The sequence below is a fragment of the Cololabis saira genome, chromosome 3, assembly GCF_033807715.1.
Source record: "Cololabis saira isolate AMF1-May2022 chromosome 3, fColSai1.1, whole genome shotgun sequence".
In the NCBI taxonomy this organism is placed as follows: domain Eukaryota; kingdom Metazoa; phylum Chordata; class Actinopteri; order Beloniformes; family Belonidae; genus Cololabis; species Cololabis saira.
The window spans coordinates 44,638,168-44,660,263 of NC_084589.1; the positions used below are offsets into that span (position 1 = coordinate 44,638,168).

At 40.5% G+C, this 22,096-nt stretch overlaps 2 protein-coding genes across 2 annotated transcripts in view; both read right to left on the reverse strand.

Annotated features, from left to right (window-relative positions):
• LOC133440368 (zinc finger protein 37-like) overlaps positions 1-22,096 on the reverse strand; it is an 801,383-nt gene that overhangs the window by 737,135 nt on the left and 42,152 nt on the right. The window lies entirely within an intron of this gene.
• LOC133440353 (zinc finger protein 37 homolog) lies at positions 7,571-20,538 on the reverse strand. The gene is made up of 2 exons (XM_061717598.1): positions 20,312-20,538; positions 7,571-9,099 (listed from the first exon to the last, which is right to left on the reverse strand). The coding sequence occupies exons 1-2, from the start codon at positions 20,481-20,483 to the stop codon at positions 8,231-8,233; spliced, it is 1,041 nt and encodes a 346-aa protein (XP_061573582.1). The 5' UTR covers positions 20,484-20,538; the 3' UTR covers positions 7,571-8,230.

The window sequence follows — 22,096 nt, forward strand, 5'->3', positions numbered from 1 at the left end:
TAATACATATGAAAACATTTTTGGAGACTTCCAAAGTTTTTTTTGCAGGAATTTCCCAAAACTAAACGTTAGGTTTGACTCTCAAAATCAAGCTTCCCTCTCAGGATTTCTGGCTAGGTAAGAAATGATGGCTGTTATATCTCAGTGTGTTTCAGCCTCTCCACCCAAACAAAGTATCGTGAAGGTGTTTTTAGGATGCACTTTATGATGTTGTCCATGTTCATATTTTGAAGGGGAATCATCACTTTTAACTGTACCTGTATCAGAGAAAGAGTTGATGAAACAGGCAGCAAATATTCTGTTTCTAGGGCAGGTATGATTGGCTGTTTCTAACGTAAAATGCTGAATTAGTTGATATGAGCAAAGTTTCAAGTTCAAGATTTGCACTTGATACTGTGAAGATTTCATTAAACTGCATTTAATTTTTTTGTGGCTCTAGTGGCCCTTTATTCAAGTTGCAGACAGGAAGGGGGTAGAGAGAGAGAATGGGGATGACGTGCAGCAAAGGTGCAGGCCGGGATTTGAACCTAGGACCGCTGCAGGACTGTAGCCTCAGTACATGAGCCGCTACTTAACCCACTACGCCACCGAGCTGCCCATCAAACTGCACTTTTAAAGCTTAAATCAAAGGTTTGGGTTCATTCTTCCCATAGATGGACATGAATGCACACCATTATTTATTGCAACTATGTGGTTAAAAAAATAAAAGAATTCAGTATATGTTCAAAGTAGATACTGGTCTAAATTTTACATTTAACACGTAAATGTGTAGAATCATAAAAGAATTAATGAAAATAAAAACTGAGGGTCATGATTTTGTATGTTCTTTTATAGAAATCTAAATTATTTTTCAAAATTATACTTATTTAAATTAAGTCAGATGTGTTTAAGATCTTAAATTTGACATTGCATTTATTCAAATTCTTATACATTTATCTTACATTCTAATTAAGTTTTAGGCTATATATATATATATATATATATATATATATATATATATATATATATATATATATATATATATAATACTAATTAGTTCACTAAACTTTTTTTCAGTTCAATCCATGATGATTCTTGATGAAGCCAAGACCAGTGAAATAACAAACTGGATCAAAATGACGTGATTGAGGAAGTTGAGGATAAAGGACAAAAGTGCATCTCCACTTTTCAACTTCATTTGATGACATTTCTCTTTCAACATTGTTTTCTGAGCTAAATGCTGGTTGTACTGATCACGCTGTACCAATAATCTGCATCATTGACAACTTTCCTCTTTTTGATGCACTAAAGTCTTTTTTTATTTGTGTTTTTATTATTATTATTATTACGATAGATTGTTCACTCTTGGGTTTATGTTGAGCTTTTATAACTCACCACCAGGGGGCACTGCTGCTCTTTCTACATATGGAGAGTGTAATATTCAAGATTTATAAACAATAAAATAATTAATCTAAAATGAAAACGTAATTACATTTTTCATGATTATTTCTGACTAAATATGAGTTGAGGTAAAAAGACATTTACTTCTAAACGGATGTCTGATATCCACCTTATTCCTGGAGCCTCTACTGTAGAAACTGCTGTGGGAGTGACTTCCGGTTAGCCGCCGGAAGTTCCGTAACGCCATTGACTAACCATGGCAGCTGAGCATGAACAGCGGTTTATTTTAAAGCAATTTGCTTTCAATCTAGCAGAGAAGTTACGGTTTTGTTTTCTGACATTTAATGTTTAACATGTTTATCAACCGTAGCATTTACTAAAATGTCCTTGCGGAGCTCGGGTACGTCGTTTTGTGGAGGAAAACCTGCATCATACTTTGTGGCTCGGATCCGACAGACTGCCGGAGGAGAGACGTGAATCCTCAGAGGATTGACAGGGATATCATGAGAATATCAGGTATGATTTCAGGTTAATTTCATGAGAATATCAGGTGTGATTTCAGGTTAATATTTTTTGAATATCAGTTATGATTTCAGGTGTATGGAGGACACAGCATTGTAGTATTTGTCCGGTAATGACAACCTTTAGTATTATTTATTATTATTTTCTGTGCAGTTAAAATACAAAGTGTGTTTATGGCACGGACTGCAGGGCAGCATTAGAATAAAAATACAATAGTTTCACTACAGACATGTTGATAAGAAAAAAGTTTTTTGTTAATTAAATTTTAAATCTTAGCTGTGATCAGTACTCGAGTTGTAAAAAAGAAATCAGGGGGGATGGTGGATTTTATCATATGGGGACAGATCATTTTTGCTGATTACAAATAATATAATATATTACAAACAATAGCACTGACCAAAAACACCTGCAGAAATACTGCAGGAATGACATAGCAGCAGTTAAATGCAGCCTTCTGTAAGCTTTAAATATCCACTGGGCTTACATCAAATACATCAAAACACAACAATAAAAAACACTTTTCTGAACTTATCAATATGACTCTGTCCTTCACAGGATAAGTAACATGGATCACTGCAAAAACTCACAATCTTAACAAGAATATTTGTCTTATTTCTAGTTAAAATGTCTCATTTTAGTAAAAAAATCTCATTACACTTAAAACAAGACTCATCCCTGGAAAAAACAACAATTTTCACCTGTTTCAAGTAGATTTTCACTTAAAATAAGTAAAAAAAATCTGCCAGTGCAACAAGACTTTTTTTGCTTGTAATAAGAAGATAAATCTTGTCCCACTGGCAGATTTTCTTACTTATTTCAAGTGAAAATTTACCTGAAACAGGTGAGAATTGTCACATTTTTGTGGTGATGACTCTAACCAGAATGTTAAATGTAAATGTTGAAATAGCAGTAAAACCACTTTCATTGATGAACTGACATAAGGGATGTAAAGGGGGGGTGGCAGTTTTACAGGGGGGAGGATTTGGACCGTTTTTATTTCAGGGGGGATGCCATCCCCCTCATCCCCCCTCAACTCCAGTACTGGCTGTGATAATGTACCGGTTTTTTCCTAAACTTCTGGAGGGCTTAGGTGATGTGGTTGCAGGTGGGTCTTCCCCCAGGTACATTTGATGAGGGGGCTGGGGGTGTTATAATGGTAGGGAAAACCCTAATGTATCATATCTTATCTTAATAATTGTGTACTGTATTGCTCCCTCAGATGAGCCTGACCAGATGGATCAGAAGGAGGAGCTGTGCTCAACACCAAAGCTTCCTGTGATGCCCAAACACAGTGGTCAGACCCAGGGATGGAGGACCACACCTATTCTATTATTTACGTGCTGGAGATGAGGTGATGGGTGACCGTGGTTTCACAGTTAGAGACTTGCTGGAGGAGCGTAGGGTGAAGCTAATCATTCCAGCATTCACACGCAAAGGATGCCAGCTGACCAGTGAGGAGGTCACTCACACACGCCGCATTGCTCATGCCCGCATTCATGTTGAATAAGGAACCTGGAGGTGTACAAGATTCTTTCTCAAACAGGACCAAATTAACTTTGTGCCCAAAATTGACAAAATGCTCAAGATTTGTGCTGGTTTAGTGAATTAAAGAGCTGAGTTTATTTCAAGTGAAAAGTGAGAAGACATTTAATATTGCACTTAAACATACTTACATATTTCATTCATTTAACATTTTCTGAAAACAATTTAGGTTCAGTTACACTTACAGTATCTTTAACACACAACTCTCAACAAGTGCTGTATGTAGTTTGTAGAGCTGCACTTACATATTTCATTCATTTAACATTTTCTGAAAACAACTGAGGTCCAGCTGCAATTGTTGTTTTTTTGAGGAGATAAAAGTCTAAATATTGTGATTTCAGTTTGTCAGGTGTGAATATTTTCTGGTTTCTTAAGTCCTCCGACAGTAAACTGAATTTCTCTCACTTAAGACACAAATGTAATGTGCTTTTGTTAAACAATATTTTTGTGTTAAAATGTTTTGATTCATGTCCCAATATTGTATGTCCTAATATGTCAGGAGGGGATCTTTCAGGTTGTTTTTAATAAAACTGAAAACAAAAATGAAGTCTGTTGTACTGTTTTCCCCCTAGCTTTATACAGAGGGGCAGAGCTGAATCTTCTTTGTACCAAATTCATCTACAAATGTTTGTGTGAAGCATGTGTGAAAAGTTCTGGAGGTGTTTCATGTGTGTATCTGAAGTCTTTGTCAAATGAAATTTGGAACTCCAGGTGCTCAGTTGGTCCAGATAAGCAGCTTGCAGCCCCAGGCACATCACTGCCAGCTGGACCTGAAAGAATAAATATAAAAGAAGCTTACAGTTTGTCCTAATGTAGGTTCACAAGTAGCCTACCTGTCACATTAGTTCATAGATTATAAGCAGTACTCGAGTTGTAAAAAAAAAAATCAGGGGGGGTGGTGGATTTTATCATATGGGGACAGATAATTTGTGCTGATTACAAATAATATAATATATTACAAACAATAGCACTGACCAAAAACACCTGCAGAAATACTGCAGGAATGACATAGCAGCAGTTAAATGCAGCTTTAAATATCCACTGGGCTTACATCAAATACATCAAAACACAACAATAAAAAACACTTTTCTGAACTTATCAATATGACTCTGTCCTTCACAGGATAAGTAAAATGGATCACTGCAAAAACTCACAATCTTAACAAGAATATTTGTCTTATTTCTATTTAAAATGTCTCATTTTAGTAAAAAAAAAAATCTCATTACACCTAAAACAAGACTCATCACTGGAAAAAAGAACAATTTTCACCTGTTTCAAGTAGATTTTCACTTAAAATAAGTAGAAAAATCTGCCAGTGGAACAAGATTTTTTTGCTTGTAATGAGAAGATAAATCTTGTCCCACTGGCAGATTTTCCTACTTATTTCAAGTGAAAATTTACTTGAAACAGGTGAAAATTGCCAAATGTTATTTTCTGGTGATGACTCTAAATGTTGAAATAGCAGTAAAACCACATTCATTAATGAAATGACATAAGGGATGGAAAGGGGGATGATTTGGACCGTTTTTATTTCTGGGGGGATGCCATCCCCCCTCATCTCGAGTACTGATAAGTAACAATATTTACCCACCTGGAGGAGTATCCACTTTGCCCATTGGGAAATTGAGATACTTCTCATCTTCTAAGCATTTCTTCACTTCTTCAGGTCGTCCTCCCATCCCTCAACAGCAGGAGGCAGAGGTGAGATGATATTGTCCCGTTTGAGCTGTGACAGGTGGTGTTTCCACATGTTTTATATCCCCGACGCTCGGAGAAAGAGGGTTAACGCGTTCACTCAGCATGTAAACAAACGCCGGTTGGGGCAGCACCGGAAGTAGCTCCCACAATTCGCGCAAAGCCTCATGGGCCGTAGGAATAAGGTGGATAAAAGGGTTAAATCCAAAGTCTGTCCTCTTCCTGGAATCTGATCCCGATGATCCTCCCTCTTCTTCCTGGGGCCTGTACTACGAAGCAAGTTCAACATATCCAGGATATCTTTTCCTTATCCAGATTCACTAACCCGGACAATTGCAATCACGCTAAGCGGTCACACGACGGCGGTTATCAACTCGGTATATCAACCCAGGTTTCTCCAATCTGGATATGAGCGCGTGCACATAAAAGGGGCAGTGTTTTCAGCGCATGACCAATCGCAAGCATGGAGAAGTCCGCTGTCAGAGCCGCTTATTTCAGTAGCGAAGAGCAAACTATAATTTTACGGAAATATGATGAGTATAGGCATATAATACAGGCAAAAAGCAACACAGTTGCAGCTGCAAAATGCAGGAAAGACAGCTGGCAAAAGATCGCTGACTGTATAAATGTGTAAATTCATAGGGATATAAACATATATTTGAATATTCTGGGAATCTTAATCTTAAACTGTAAACCATGATCAGCAATATTAAAATAATAAAAGGCTTGCAATATTTCAGTTGATTTGTAATGAATCCAGAATGTATGACATTTTTTTTTTTTTGTGTTTGCATTACAGAAAATCACAATATTCTAATTTTCTGAGACAGTCCTGTATATATTGGTTCTATAAGTATTGTTGTTGACCGATAACTTGTGCTGATGCTGTACCAAAGAATTGGGTTTTTTTATTTATTTTATTTTATTTTTTATTTTTTCAGGAGGGGGCTGTTTAGTATTTTAAAGTGACTTCTCAGAATGTTCGAGGGACGAAATTGAAAATCCCTTTTTTGCTATCCCCTTACAAATGCATCTTCTTTTTGATTTCTTCTTGATTTATTTATTTAATTGGTATTAGTTTTGGATTGACTGTACATCGGATTTTGGGTGATGATTTGTTTTATTTATTCATTGATTGATTGATTTTTTATTTTCTCCTCCACCTCTTTTTTCTTTTTTTCCTTTTTTCCTTTTTTTTTTTGATTTTTTTGGATCGTTCATACAGGGAAAGCAAAGGGGTTTTGGTGGCCCTGAATACGCGTTCTGTTCGGAGGGATCCTCTCACGATCCGCGCACCAAGCTCCACTGGATTCTCTTCGAAAGGGCATGCCATTTTCCAAGAGAGCTGATTGGTCAGTGGGCGGTGCTTTTATACCCGGCGATCTGTATCTCGAACATAACCTGCTCCGGAGCAGGTTAGCGGTTCAGCATAAGTTACCATGGCGATGTGCCCCGATAAGAAGTGAACCACCGTCGTAGTCCTGAAAACCCAGGGTTAAACCTGAAGTTACCTCGCTAACCCCAAATCCCGCTTCGTAGTACAGGCCCCTGCTCTCCAACCTGCAGATCTGCAGCTTCAACACGGATCTCAACCTCAGCTTTAAAATAAATCTTGTGGCAGACCAGTTGTACATTTAGATAACTTTATTTTATACATGTGATTAAATAATATTGTTAATATCATATTATGTAAATAATGTGAAAAACGTAATAAATATGTTGTAACTTTAGCTTGTATAGTTACAATAACACAGCATGAATCATTTGAATTGCATTGTTTTGATTTAGTTTGTCCCATGAATTATCACGATAATCTGATGTACGTGGAGCTCAGATTTTAAAAAGCATAAAGCCTTTTACAGTTTTCAGCGAACTATAATATCACAATATATCGCAAAATTTGGATACCGCAATATCGTATTGTATCGTGACTCAAGTATCGTGATGTGTATCCCACATCACACTCATTTCCTCATTCACCTTTAAACCAAATGTTCTTGTTTTCTAAATCAATAAAAACATTTTAAAGGGGAAATAAAAGCAAACCGTATCTGACTGCACTGACTTCTGAAATCTTCAAGGTTTTTTGTTTAATGCTGCAGACATTACAGTTTATAAAATGGTGACAGATGGTTGGCTGTTCTGTTTCTGACGTGCTGATGGTTGCGTTTCTTCTTTTGTTCTTTTGATTCTTCCTGTTTTTCAGAGGAACATTATAAAAACTGAACACGTAAATATATCAAACTTGGACTAACCTCAGAACGGAGTAGATGGAGAGAGTTTAACAACATGGAGCTGCAGATTAACTTTACAAAGAGAATGTGAGTGAAGAAGAAAAAGACGGGAAAAAGGACATGTGAGAGAGGCTTTGTAGATGAACGAAATAAACTGTCATGCTTAAAGAAACTTCAGCAAACGCTAACAGCTCTTTATTAAACCGTGGAGACGGCAAGTTGTCAACAGCAACAAATAACAATTTTAAGAAGGAACAGGGATTCACACAAACTCAATGCAGAACTTAAAAAAAAAGTACACAACCACATCGTTCCCTCTGCGTCAAGTTGACGGAGAAGCATAAATCCGGGTTGAACCTGCAAACCTTGTGGGGAGGGGATTAGGCTCATCAGCCACAGGAGGTGGTGGTTGGACTTCTGCGGGTTCTTCTTCTGTGGGTCAGACAGGAGTGGACAGCTGCCCCCAGAGGACGACAACATGAGCTTCATTTGTCACGAGTCACCAGACTTCTCCTCCGGGTGATTTTTCATGTGACTCAGCAAATCAATTCTGCGGCTAAAACCTTTGTTGCACGTCTTGCACAAATATCACTTCTCGCCCGTGTGCGTGGTTATGTGGCTTTTAAGAGATGATGATCTAGTAAAGGTTTTGTTGCAGGTGTTCCACAGGTACGGCTTTTCACCAGTGTGGGTCCTCGAGTGAATCACCAGGGTGGAACGTAGCCTGTAACTTTTTCCACGTTTTGCAGATGTAGGGCTTCTCGCCCGTGTGCGTGGTTATGTGGCGTTTAAGAAGTGATGATTGAGTAAAGGAGTGGACAGCTGCCCCCGGAGGTCGACAACATGAGCATCATTTGTCACGAGTCACCAGACTTCTCCTCCGGGTGATTTTTCATGTGACTCAGCAAATCAAATCTGCGGTTAAAACCTTTGTTGCACGTGTTGCACAAATATGGCTTTTCACCCATGTGCGTGGCTATGTGCCGTTTAAGATGTGATAAATTAATAAAGGTTTTTCCGCAGGTGTTGCACAGGTACGGCCTTTCGCCGGTGTGGATCCTCAAGTGAATCACCAGGTTGGAACGTTGCGTGAAACCTTTTCCACATGTTTTGCAGATGTAGGGCTTCTCGCCCATGTGCGTGGTGGTTATGTGGCGTTTAAGATGTGATAAATAAGTAAAGGCGTTGCCGCAGATGTTGCACAGGTACGGCCTTTCGACAGTGTGGATCTTCATGTGATCCACTAAAATATTACTTTCAATGAACTCTTTCCTGGAAGTTCTGCAAGAAAAGACCTTCTTCCCCATGTGGGTCCTGTCCAGCTTTGCTTTACAGTTGCTGTCTGACGGGACAGCAGCATATTCGTGGTCACCGTGTCGTCCCATTGGCTCCGGATCTGCAGTTTTACTGGAGTCTGAGCGTAAACTTTCAGTCCCTTCCTCATCTTTGTTTTGAGCTTCAGGAGAAGTGTGCAACAGCAGCTGGCCACAGTTTGGTCCTGGTTCACCATTTTCAACTTTCACATCAGCAACATTGACCAATGAGACTTCCACCTCTACGTCCTCGTGCTTCATCTCCTGACCGCTGGAGTCTTCCTCCAGTTCTGTAGTCTGTGGATGCCCTGGTTCCTCCTGGTCCGGGCTGCAGCTCCTCTCCAGGTTATCCAGGTGCTGGTCACTGAAAACCCCGTCCTCCTCCACCTTACAAACATTTTCTTGTGGGAGTTCTGGAATTACAAAAAGGGACAAAAAGATAGGATTTTAACAAGTCAAAAGTGCTTCCCAGTGTTGATTGTTTGGTTGTATTTGTGAGGTTTAAACTTTGTCCTGAACCTTCGGTCTTCCCCTTCATCTATATGTAGTACCGTGATTCCCAACCCCCGGTCCCCGGACCGGTACCGGTCCGTAGAGCCGTTACTACCGGGCCGTGGAATGGCTTGTGTTCCAATCATAATTAGGGCTGCAACGATTCGCCGATGTTGTTGACAAAAAAGCGATAATCAAAATTGTCGGCAATTGTCACCAGACGTTTTTTTTCCCAATGGAGTGAGGCATCTCACTTCACTTCACCTCATACAATCTCTGCCGACAGCCGCGCTGCAGGACGTCTCAGTGCAGCCTTTTTTTTTTTTTTTTCTTTTTGCGTCCCAGCGCAGCTGCGGGTAACAAAACTTAACGCCCCATACACACGTCTGTCACACACACACATCAACACTAAATTGATCAATAATAACAAAATAAAACACAGGAAACATTAAGGCCGGCAAAATCTTTGTGGCAACAGGACCTGCTGCGTCTGTGCCAGATCTTTCTATGTGTGTGCCAGACAGCGGGGAGGACTCGGGCTTCGCCTCCAGGTAGGGCTTGGGAATTGGGAATTAAAAGTTCCGTATTGAACCAATACGGACATATATTATGCCAGGCCCGATTCTACGAGGGTGCATAAGCATGCATTGCACCCTCAGTTTGTGTTTGCGTGCTCAGTTGAAAAGACGAAAAGAAAACTGACAAATTCGCCCGCGTTAAGCCTGATTTATGGTTCCGCGTTAAATCGACGGCATGGCTACGGCGATGGGTACGCGTGCGACGCGTACCGTACGTTCGCGTCCCCACGTTACGTATCCTACCCCGTAAACTCTGCGTTGGTGCAACGCGGAACCATAAATCAGCCAGTGTCCGTCACTGCGTGCAGCAGTTACCTGCGCCATGAGACGCTGCTCTCTGATTATGGCTCACAGTTTATGAAAACCCCAAATAAAAAATAAATGAGAGAATATTTTATGAAATCAATAAACAATTCCATCATCAAAATTATAACAAAGGTTCAAAATATCATGCTTTGCATGTAATAATACTAGGTAATATTAGTTTAACCTTTTAAGTTGAATTATTGAAATAGATTAACTTTTACACCAAATTCTAGTTGAATTATTGAAATAGATTAACTTTTACACCATATTCTAGTTGAATTATTGAAATAAGTTAACTTTTACACCATATTCTTCACCTGAAGCATTTTTTTGTCATATAATTTCATCCAAAACTTGTATAAATCGAAATGTGTTTCTTTGAGTGGCAGCCCTGTCATGGCTTGGCGGACAATAAGTTCTGGTACCTGACCGGACTGAACAGCGCAATGCACAGGTGCTGTATGCAGGTTAGGTACAGTCTGCTGCAGAGATGAGCGGCAAACCTCAGCAAACCTCCATGAGCCGTTTCTTTACTGGTTGTTCGAGTAAAAGAAATGGTGATGAACAAGTGGAAAATCCTACCAAAAAGAAAAGCAAAAGCTTTAATCCCAAGTACGACATTATGTATATAAAATATGGATTTGTTGCAACGGGCGATTTGGAGGCGCCAAACCCACTATGTATTTTATTTGGAGAAACGCTCGGCAACGAAGCAATGAAGCCATCCAAGCTTCAAAGACACTTAAATACAAAACATCCTTCTCTCAAAGACAAACCAGTGAATTTTTTCAAAAGGAAAAAACGTGAGTTAGATTTGCAGAAGCAAGTTTTAAAGGCCACAACATCTGTTAACGTCGGTGCAACGAGGGCTTCATATCTCGTTGCTCACCGGATTGCAAAAGCTAAAAAGCCCTTTACAATTGGAGAGGAGCTAATACTGCCCGCTGCAAAAGACATCTGCCTCGACCTTTTGGGGGAAAAAGCAGCTGGCAAAGTGTCGCAGCGGTCTGGCAATTGAAATAGGCTGTTATTTTCGTAAAATGAGTCGCCACCTGTTGGTGGATAAATATATGCACCTGAAACCATTGTAAAGTTAGTAAAACAATGAAAGCCTGCATTTTAAAATGCATTGTTTTTTTCCTAAAATGTTTATTAAAATTGACATAAATTGTCAACCGGTCCCTGAGATTTTTGTTTATACTTCTGCTGGTCCTCGGCACAAAAAAGGTTGGGAACCCCTGATGTAGTATATTTGAAAACAAGTGCATAACTCTGTGTGACCATTAGGCGGCACTGTGACAGTACTCGTGTTACTGCGTGGTAACGAGACAGTTGAAGAATAAAGTTGTTGTTCTAGAAATGGCTTCTTCCACGTCATATATAACATGGTGTCAGAGTAAAAACTTGAAGGAAAACAAAGATAGGAAGGCAAAATGGAGCAGATGAAACCTCCGACCTCATTAAGTCTAGAAGGAAATCTAGCGGAAAATTGGAGAGTCTGTATCCAGAGATTTGAACTGTTTCTTGTTGCCAGCGGAATAGACGAAAAATCTGATGCAGTGAAAAAAGAGCCACGTTCCTACATGTGGCCGGGGACGAAGCATTTAAAGGTATATAACAATTTTGACTTCGATGAGACGTAGATGACTAAGATACACTGAAAGAACTTTTCCGCCAACATTGTGAGCCAAGGAAAAATGTGACGTATTTGAGGCACCTGTTCTTTATTCGAGTGCAAGGAAAATCAGAGACTGATTAAAAAACAAAGTGAAAGACTGCGAGTTTGAGCACCTCACCGACTCACTGATACGAGATAGAATCGTGTGTGGAATCACAGATGACCAAGTGAGAGGACGACTACTGAGAGAACCGAACCTCACGCTAAATAAAGCAATAGACATTTGCAGAGAGTTGACTCGGAGTCAGCTAAAAAAAAGTCTACATGAAGAGGTTGAAATTCCTGTCAATAAAGTCACTAAGCAAAAACAACATGACAAACAGAAAGACAGTCGTGCCACAGCACAGAATGTAAAGATGAGAACTCAAGGAAACTGCGCAAGATGCAGCTACAGGCATGAGCCAAGGAAGTGCCCTGCCTACGGACAAGTGTGCAAAGCCTGCCATGGGGAAAATCACTATGCCAAAATGTGCAACTCACGCAAGCACACAAATAATCATAAAGTGCAACATATAAACAAGGCCGAGGCAGATCAGGACTTCCTTATTGGCACAATCCAAGCAGAAAAACAAGTCTCACAAATCGATGCAGTGGATGCAAAGAAAAAAAAGTGGCGTGAAGATCTGATTGTCATTTTTTTTTTTTTTTTTACCTCGTCTGCACACATATTAATGGTTAATACCATAATGGTAAAAACCTAAGGCATACATATGTGCATTGTTACTATATTTAATATATATATATATATATATATATATATATATATATATGTATATATATATATATATATATATGCACACACATACATATAGAACACGTACAGCAAGAACACATGGAGGCACACAGAAAACACAAAAAAAAAAAACACAAACGAAACCAATACGGAACCGACCAAAACACGAGCAGCAACTGTGATAAATCTCGAGATCCAATCACAATCTGAGCTAAGCTACCGCGATTACCGTATTTTCGCGACCATATGGCGCACTGTGTGGAAAGGCGCACCCTCAGTTTTGTGTGTCATTTTTGGTTTTAAAACACACATACGGCGCACCGACCCAAAAGGCGCCGTCTACGGAGACGGAGCTGCACACACACGCGTTGCAAAACACACACGCGCTAAAAATACAGCAGAAGCAAAACTTAGTTTGATATTTTATTTCACTTTTCACATCAATCAAACCCTTCAAAAGGTTCATATTCTGTTTCTGCATTAAATAATTTAAAAAAAACACCGGGTTGCTGCACAAACCTGTCTCAGCCACTGATCATCTCCTCATCCATCCAGCCCTTTTCATTTCACTCTGGCTGGAAAAGTCTCTTTAGGGAACGCTTTTCTTTTAAAAATCCCGACCGCGGCGGTCCCGGGTCCCGCTCCCCGTTTGCTCCCTCGCGCTGGACCGGGTCCCGGGTCCCGGTCCGCCCCCCCCCCCGCGCTGCTCCCGCGGCGGACCAGGTCCCGGTCCGCCCCCCCCCCCCCGCGCTGGTCCCGCGGCGGTCCCGGGTCCCGGGAACCTCGCGCTGGACCCGCTCACACACAAGCGCTGTCGGGGAGCCGGTACCGGGGTTTGTATCCGACAGGAGCTCCGTTAATTCAGCTGCGCCAGTCCGAATTTCCAGACCTGTCTCAGCTTCTTGATCATCATCATCCCTTCATCCAGCCCCCTCTTTTCAGTCACCCTTATAATGACTCCGGCTGGAAACGTCTTATGCAAAGTTTTTCTTTTAAAAATCACCATAAGTTTCTGTCCATCAGCTGCGCCAGTCCAGCACCACATACATGAGAATCTGTGTGTCGCGCCGCGAATACACACACGCGCATGTCGGGATCCGGTACCGGGTTTGTAACCGACAGATTTGGCTGCAAATCTCGGAGAGTGAAGCTGATCTGACCTGAGACAGACTCCAGAAATCTCTGCTCTTAAAGCGGCCGGGAACCAGGTCATCGGACCCGCTTGGGGAACCAGGAAGTCGGCTGCAGCAGCGCGCATCACCGCGCTGCTGCAGCCGCTGCTTTAACCGGGGAATGTGGACGGTTCCGACCGGCCGGGACCGGAGCAGCCCACATGGACTGGTAGCAGGGGCTCCCGGGGAAAGAGCACCGGCATTTCAGCCGGATCTGCCCCGGGGAAAGCGGCGATCGGACCCGCAAACCCACGGCAGGTGCGATCGGTTCCCGACATGCAAAACACACGCGCGCTGCAGAACACTCACACACAAGTGTGCTTATTTAAATAGAGCGGAGCAAAACTTAGTTTGATTGTATTTTATTTCACTTTACACATCAAGCAAATCCTTAAAAGTCTTCATCATCTGTTTCGCATTAAACAGCTCAGTGGATGGTCTCATTCAGCTTCACCCGCCCCCTTCTCTTTTTACCTTCTCATGGTGGCCGACCTGACATTACCGTAATTCAGGTAATAGACACGGCGCACCGTTTCTTAAGGCGCCCGGCACATTTAAAAAAAAAAAAAAAAAAAAAAAGTTGCGCCTTATGGTCGCGAAAATACGGTAACTAACCCCAAAACTACAGCGCAAGCATGCAGGTGAACAAGCCAATGTGTATGTCTATGCGTGTGTGTGCATGTATGTATATGTCTGTGTGGCTATGTGTGTGTGTGTGTGTGTGTGTGTGTTTGCATTTTCTGTGTGTATATGTATGTGTGTGTGTGTGTGTGTGTGTGTGTGTGTGTGTGTGTGTGTGTGTGTGTGTGTGTGTGTGTGTGTGTGTGTGTGTGTGTGTGTAATAGTCCTGTCAAAGCTCTACCTGAAGTGTATCTATAGTGGGGGAGGCAACCCAGCCACACGCGAGACCAGAGGCCGACAAGGAAGAACCCAGAACCCAGGCCACCAGCAACCCCACAGAGGGGAGAAGAGAGCAGGAGGAAACTCACCGCCAGCGAGGCCCGCCCCCCCCAGTGGCAGCCGAGGAGACCCGCGGGCAGGGCCCCCACTACTACGGGAAGAGGCAGGCAGGGATCCCGCGGCAGCGGATCTTGACCCAGACGAACCCCGGACGGTCCGGTCCGGGCCCTCACCCCCCAGGCCAACGACCCCCACCCGGCGAGAGGCCAACCTGCCAAGAGAGAGAGGGCCGCCCCGGCCGCCGACGTGGGCAAGCGCACCCCCCCCCCACAAAAGCCCTCCAGGACCAGAGGAGCGTCCCGCCGCAGAAGCAGCGGGGCGCTTCTCTGATTGTCAACAAGTTTTGAAAGTCAAGCTGGACACTGGGACTGATTGCAACGTAATTTCTATGAAAGACCTCAGAAAGCTGAGACTGGATAAAAAAGTGAGCAAATCTCACTCCAAGCTTGTTGCTTATGCAGGGCACCACATTCCAGCCAAAGGTAAAGTCATGTTGACATGTCAGTACAAAGATAAAAATTATGACATGGAGTTTGAGGTCATAAAGAACAATGCACCTGCATTTCTAGGAGTCGTCATGTGAGAAAATGGGGCTTGTCAAAAGATTGCATGCGCTTAAAAAAGAGAGTGACATTCTAAGTGAATAAGAGGATTTATTCACTGGATTAGGCTGCATACCAGGAGTATATCACATTGAGACGAATCCAGATGTCACTCCAGTAGTACACGCTCCCAAGAAAGTACCTGTCGCGCTAAAAGATAAAATTGAAACAGAGCTGAATAGAATGGAAAACTTGGGGAAGATAACCAAACAGAAATAACCTACAGATTGGGTCAATAGTATGGTGACTGTAACAAAACCCAACAAAGTTCGGATCTGTATCGACCAGAGGACCTGATACTTTTCAGTTGTAGACGCTAACCACGGATTTTGGCAAATCAAATTGGACCAAGAAAGCTCTCACCTGTGTACATTCAACACGCCATTTGGGAGATACAGGTTTGAAAGGCTTTCTATTGGGATATCGACAGCACCTGAAGTGTTCCAGAGGTGCATAGCCAGACATCTAGAAGGGCTAGAGGGTGTAGTCAATGTAATAGATGACATCCTGGTCTGGGGAGAGAACATAGAGCAGCATGATCGCCGCTTGAAACAACTGCTGGACCGCCTAAGAAGCGTCAATATGAAACTGAATAAAAGTAAGTGGAAGATAAGGATGACAGAAATCAGTTACATTGGACATGTGCTCAGTGAGAAAGGACTCAAGCCTGATCCTGAAAAGGTTAGAGCCATACAAAACATGCCTGCACCAGAGGACAAAGCTGCCCTCCAGAGGTTCACAGGGTTATTGCAGTACCTCTCTAAATTCATCCCTAACCTTTCAGACCTGAGTGCTCCACTAAGGAAGTTGGAAGGGAATGTGGACTGGTACTGGGGGTCAGAGCAACAACAGAGTTTTGACAAACTGAAAGTTCTCGTCGACCAAGCACCAGTACTCAAGAACTATGATGTCAGAAAGCCAGGTATGGAAGACATGTCCATGTAGCAAGTGATCATAAGCCGCTGGAGGTGATATTAAAAAAAAATAAAAATAAAAATAAAAATATCACTTCTCAGCGCCCCAGCCAGTCTACAAAGAGTGCTCATGAGACTATAAAAGTACACTCTTGAGGTCAAGTACAAGCCAGGCAAGGAGATGCATATTGCTGATGCTTTAAGCAAAGCATTTCTAAAAGAGCACCATGAGAAACTCCTTGATGAAGAGCTGGAAGTCAACTTTGTAAATAACCACCTCCCAGTATCAGAGGAGAAGTAGCAGGAGTTCAAAGAAGCAACACAAGAGGATGCTGAGTTGATGCTGGTTGCAAATGCAATTCAGAGAGGCTGGCCAGATACACAGAGACAGCTTCCAGACAGAATCAAACAGTACTGGACATTTAGGGAAGATCTGTCATATGCAGATGGACTCATACACAAGAACTCAAGGTTAGTAGTACCACACACATGAGAAGTGAAATGCTCAGGAAAATCCACGAGTCACATATGGGCACGGTTAAGTGTAAGGAGCGAGCCCGTGATGTACTGTACTGGCCGGGCACGATGAAACAGATAGAAGAAGTCGTGGCTCAGTGTGCTGTATGTAACACACACAAGAACAATAATCCCAGAGAGCCACTTATACCACATCCAGTGCCTGAGAGAGCATGGGCAAAGATAGGTGTGGATTTGTTTCACTTCAAGTATTTCAGAGTATTTATTGTGTGTGGATTATTTTTCAAAGTTTCCAGAGATCATCAAACTGAATGGAACCACAAGCAAACACATAATCATTGGGCTGAAGTCTATATTTGCAAGGCATGGTGTGTAAGATGAGTTGTTCTCCGACAATGGCAGACAGCTGGTGAGCAGAGAGATGGTGGACTTCAGTGCTGAGTGGGGTTTCAAACACACCTCTTCAAGTCCCACTTTCCCGCAGTCAAATGGCCAAGTTGAGAGAGCAGTTCAGACATTAAAAAACATGCTGACAAAAGCACAGGACAGCGCTGGTGACCCGTACCTAGCACTGCTTGAATACCGGAACACACCACTGAGTGGGGTTGGACTCTCACCTGCTCAGATGCTCATGGGAAGAAGGCTCAAATCAAAGTTACCTGTGACAAAGACATTATTGCAGCCAGCTTTCTATAAAGATGCCAGGAGCCACCTCGTGCATAGACAACAAAGACAGAAACAATATTTTGATCAAGGAACCAGGACACTGTCTGACCTCCAAGTTGGTGAAAATGTGCGGGCTAGACAAGGCAACAAGTGGGAACCAGCCACTGTGGTAGAGAAACACAGTCAGCCCAGGTCATACATTATCAAAACCACAAGAGGAGAAATGTACAGGAGAAATCGCAGACACCTGCTCAAAACTAGAGATGCACCGATTGATCGGCCACTGATCCGGATCAAGCCTATAATGCCCCTATCGGTTTTGATTGGAGATCGGAAAATAGTTCAGAGCGGGTCAATCTGATGACGTTTACAACAACAAACACCGCCCGCTCGGGCATTCCTGCATCTCAGACCGAGCGGTCCTAAGGGGGCGTGGCCGGCCTCGCCAGTATAGCAGTTTTACAATGTCCAAAAAGGACAACAAATTTTGTTGTCCATTAAGCATTCTGATAAAACATCAATTTGTAGTGTCCCAGTCAAAAATTAAGTTGTTAACTTGGGTAATACAATAACTAAGGACCAACAAAAAATAACTGAATTTCAATCCTATTATCCAAAGAACTCAAAAAAAGTTAAACCAGTGGCTATTACGGGATCTCTCTTTTAGAGGTAGAGTTCTACTCACCAAGGCGGAAGGAATATCATGTTAACATATGCATCTCTGTCTCTGTTCGTGGACAACAAACGTATTACTCAGATTGACAGGCTGCTTCTCAACTTCTTGTGGAAAAATAGAACTCATCATCTGAAAAAAATATTTTCTAATGAATGACTATGAAAATGGTGGACTACATTTTCTAAATTTCTGCACCCTAAATAACACATTTAAGATACAATTGGTTGAAACAATTCTTCTTCAACCCTTCCATATTCTGTCAAAACTGGGTGGATTAAACTTTTTTTTTTTACCTGTAACTACAATATTGATAAAATCCCGATAAAAATGTCTCCCTTTCATCGTCAGGCCTTCCTGTCATGGTCTCTTATTTTCAAACACAACTTTTCACCCCACAAATACCTCATATGGAACAACAAAGACATATTGTTTAAACATAAATCCCTATTTATTGAGTACTGGTTTAATAACAACATTGTATATGTAGCTCAGTTGTTTAACAGGGACGGTCTTCTCTACTCCTATAATGAGTTTCTAGCAGAATACAATATTCCTGTGTCACCTGGCGACTTTGCAAAAGTATTTGGAGCAATCCCTTCTGGTGTTTGCATGTTTTTTTAGATCTCAACCAAGAGTGGAAACCCAACAATTATCCCTGTTATCATTGACTGATACTCCAATTGGCCAAATCTGTTTGTCCTGTAACCGTGGTAAGAACAATAAGTTGATTAGATTCTTGTTTAGACAGGATGTCACCACAGTTCCTTATGTGGTCTCACACTGGAATAGGTACATGGATCATATTGACTGGAAAAAGGTCTGGCTCTTACCCAACCGATATCTGTTGACCAACAAAGTTAGAGAAATATTGTTTAAAATAATTCATAGATTTTATCCTTCTAATGATCATATTGTTAAAAGGTTTAAAATAGACATTGATGTGAAATGTGCTTTCTGTTCTGTAAATATTGAAACAATGACTCATTTATTTTGGCTCTGCCCCATTGTCCAAAACCTCTGGATTGATATATGTAATTTTATTGTTAACAATATTGAAGAATTTAAGTTGTTTTGGAGGGATGTGCTGTTTGGACTCTATGACTTTGACAGGATTAAAGCAAAACCCAATGAAACATTCATTATTAACCTCGTCATACTGTTGGCAAGATTTCACATTCACAAATGTAAATTTACACATAGAAAACCCTCTTTTGTTGCTTATTACAATGAGCTCAAACATCGACTGCATTAAATTTTCTCTTAATCAAAAGGCGATCACAACTCTTAATATCTGTGCTCATTTTAATGTTTTCTTGTAAACTCTTATCCCCCCTGGCATGAAATGTGATTTCTATGTTCTGTTGAAGATATATCATTTGTAAACTTCATGTTTTTGTGAAATAAAATTTTTGAAAAAAAATAAAATCAGCGCAAATAATGTTCAAAGCAAGGAATAATCTACTACCATCTAATTTTAGAAAACATAAAGTAGGAACAACAATGTGCAGCATGTGCATATGGAACTGTGGAGACTCTGTGGAACAGTTTGGAGCTGGAAATGAAAAGGTACTAACATAAATCTGTTTAAAAAGAGATACAAAAAATATTTCTAAACAGGTATATGGAAGAGGAAATGGGGTAACGAGTGTGAGAAACAAATAAAATAGGGAAAAATGGTATATTATACTTGATCAAGATATGTTTAGATATTTATGTGGATATTTATGTAGTATATATTATATGTTGAGAGGGATAGTTATAATTATGTAATATGTTATATATTTATTAGGTATGTAGCATATATATATTTATATGGATATTTATGTAGTTATATAGTGTATATTTATATAGATTTATAAAATATTTGTATTTTCTATACATTGATATAATATTCATGTAATATTAATTTTTAGCTATATACTAATATGTATAATTATGAGGTAATAGGCATGTTTTACATAGTATTTATATAGACTATATTTATATGGATATTGTGTAGATATAATAATAGCAATAATGTAAATTCATAGAGTTATAAAGGGGTAGGAACTAGGAAAAAGTGTAGACTTCTTCCTACTCCTTTTTTCCAACATATGCTAAATTAAAAATAATTCATTCATTCATTCATGAAGTGTGAAATCTCAGTCTGGTCCAGAGTGTGAATGGAGCATGAAAGGCAGCACCAAGTAAACAGAACAACAAGTTAGTTCGGGATGTTTCCGAATCCCACATCAGCAGCTGCTTGAGCTGGGGAGTTTCCCATTTAGTTGGTTTGCTTCATCACCACGGCTTTTAACTGGAAACAAAGGGATCTTGTAGGAGTCATACAGTACTCATGTGTTCATTCATTCAACTTTCCAGGGTTACGTACCGACTCTGTGGAGTCTGATTTCAGGTTTCCAGGCGAGGTCCAACAGTCTGCGCTGACGGTCGAGCTCTTCTTCATACTCCAAGATGCTTTTTTCAAACACTGACAATATTTCTACAGCAGCTGCTGTTAGTCGCTGACCGATAAACTCTCTCAGATGATTCACCTTAGACATTGTTGAAGAGGAAAAAGAAAGGAAACAACAGAACCGTCCGTCCTCCTCCTCTGTCCGTCCGTCAGGAACCAGACTCTGCTCATCAGTTCCGCTGCTGTTGCGTGGGTCTTCGTGGGTCTTCGTGTGTTTTCATCTGCAAAACTGAAAGTAAAAACTCAGAAACAGACGGTCGGGTTTTTACCAGCAGTGTAATAAATATGTTTGTTCTCCAGCTGATGTCGGGTTTTCTGCTCCTCCACCTGGTGATGAGTTCAGGTAACAAATACTGCTGGAAACAGCTGTGTTTCTTTATTTACAGTAGGATAAAGTTCTTGTAGGAACTAATCGCCCCCCCACGGGCCAAACCTCAGACACAAATTCAATTTTACAATTTTAAAATTATAGTATGCTTATAGTTTATAAGAAAAGTAAAACTAGTGCTGTTGTTTACCTAATTCAGAGTAAGACTAACTGTAAAAAGGCTGTTCTCACATAGACATGTAATGTTCTAGATGAGAGCTGCACAGAGCTAGATAATAACCTGTATTTACTCTGCTTTATGTGTTGGCTATCAATATGCATTATGATAATGCATATTGACTATAAACTCAATATATACATAAATACTGTATAATACAGTATTTATGTATATATTGAGTTTGGTTGTCTGTTTTGCCGACCCAGCGAGCTGCTGTGTTGGCCTGTATTTTTTTAAAGTCTTTTTTGAAAACCTTTTTATTTTCTTTGGCTTTTAGTGTAAGGTAAATTAGTTGCTACATCTGTGAGAAGTGATTGTGCACTTTGTGTGTCTGTTCTTTGCCGTCTATTTTCTATTTTCTATTTTTTATTACTATTTTATTGATCATTCTAACATGTTAGTGATTTTATTGTTTCTACACTTTGTACTGTATTTGCTTTTGGTATTGTTTCATTTTACTGTATACTGTACAGCACTTTGGTCGACCTCGTCGTTTTTAAATGTGCTATATAAATAAAATTGACATTGACATTGTATTTGAGTTGGATGAAACTTGTATGTATGTAGTAAGAGTAACATTGTTTTATTTTATTCCTTTATAGCTCTTACAGTGTGTTTGCAGTGATTTTACATTGAAGGAATAAAAACATCCATGAACCATCAATTAAAGAGTCAAACGTCATCAGTCGGGGATTCTACAAAATGTATACAATCAAGTTGTACTAGATTTACAACTCGTCTGACACATGATTTATTATAAAGCTGATGTTGAGATCCGTGTTGAAGCTGCAGATCTGCAGGTTGGAGAGCAGGAAGAAGAGGGAGGATCATCGGGATCAGATTCCAGGAAGAGGACACACTTTGGATTTAACCCTTTTATATCAGACATCCGTTTAGGAGTAAATGTCTTTTTACCTCAACTCATATTTAGTCAGAAATAATCATAAAACATGTAATTAAGTTTTCATTTTAGATGGATGAATTTATAATGAAATGAATTTATAATTCTGGAATATTACACTATCCATATGTAGAAAGAGCGGCAGTGCCCCCTGGTGGTGAGTTATAAAAGCTCAACATAAACCCAAGAGTGAACAATCTATCTTAATGATAATAATATAAACACAAATAAAAAAAGACTTTCGTGCATCAACAA

Excerpts from the sequence above, each read along its gene's own strand:
- LOC133440353 (XM_061717598.1), bottom strand. The coding sequence starts at position 20,483 with ATGTCTAAGGTGAATCATCTGAGAGAGTTTATCGGTCAGCGACTAACA. Across the intron at positions 9,100-20,311 it reads AATCAGACTCCACAGAGTCG|AACTCCCACAAGAAAATGTT; the intron begins GTACGTAACCCT and ends TTGTAATTCCAG.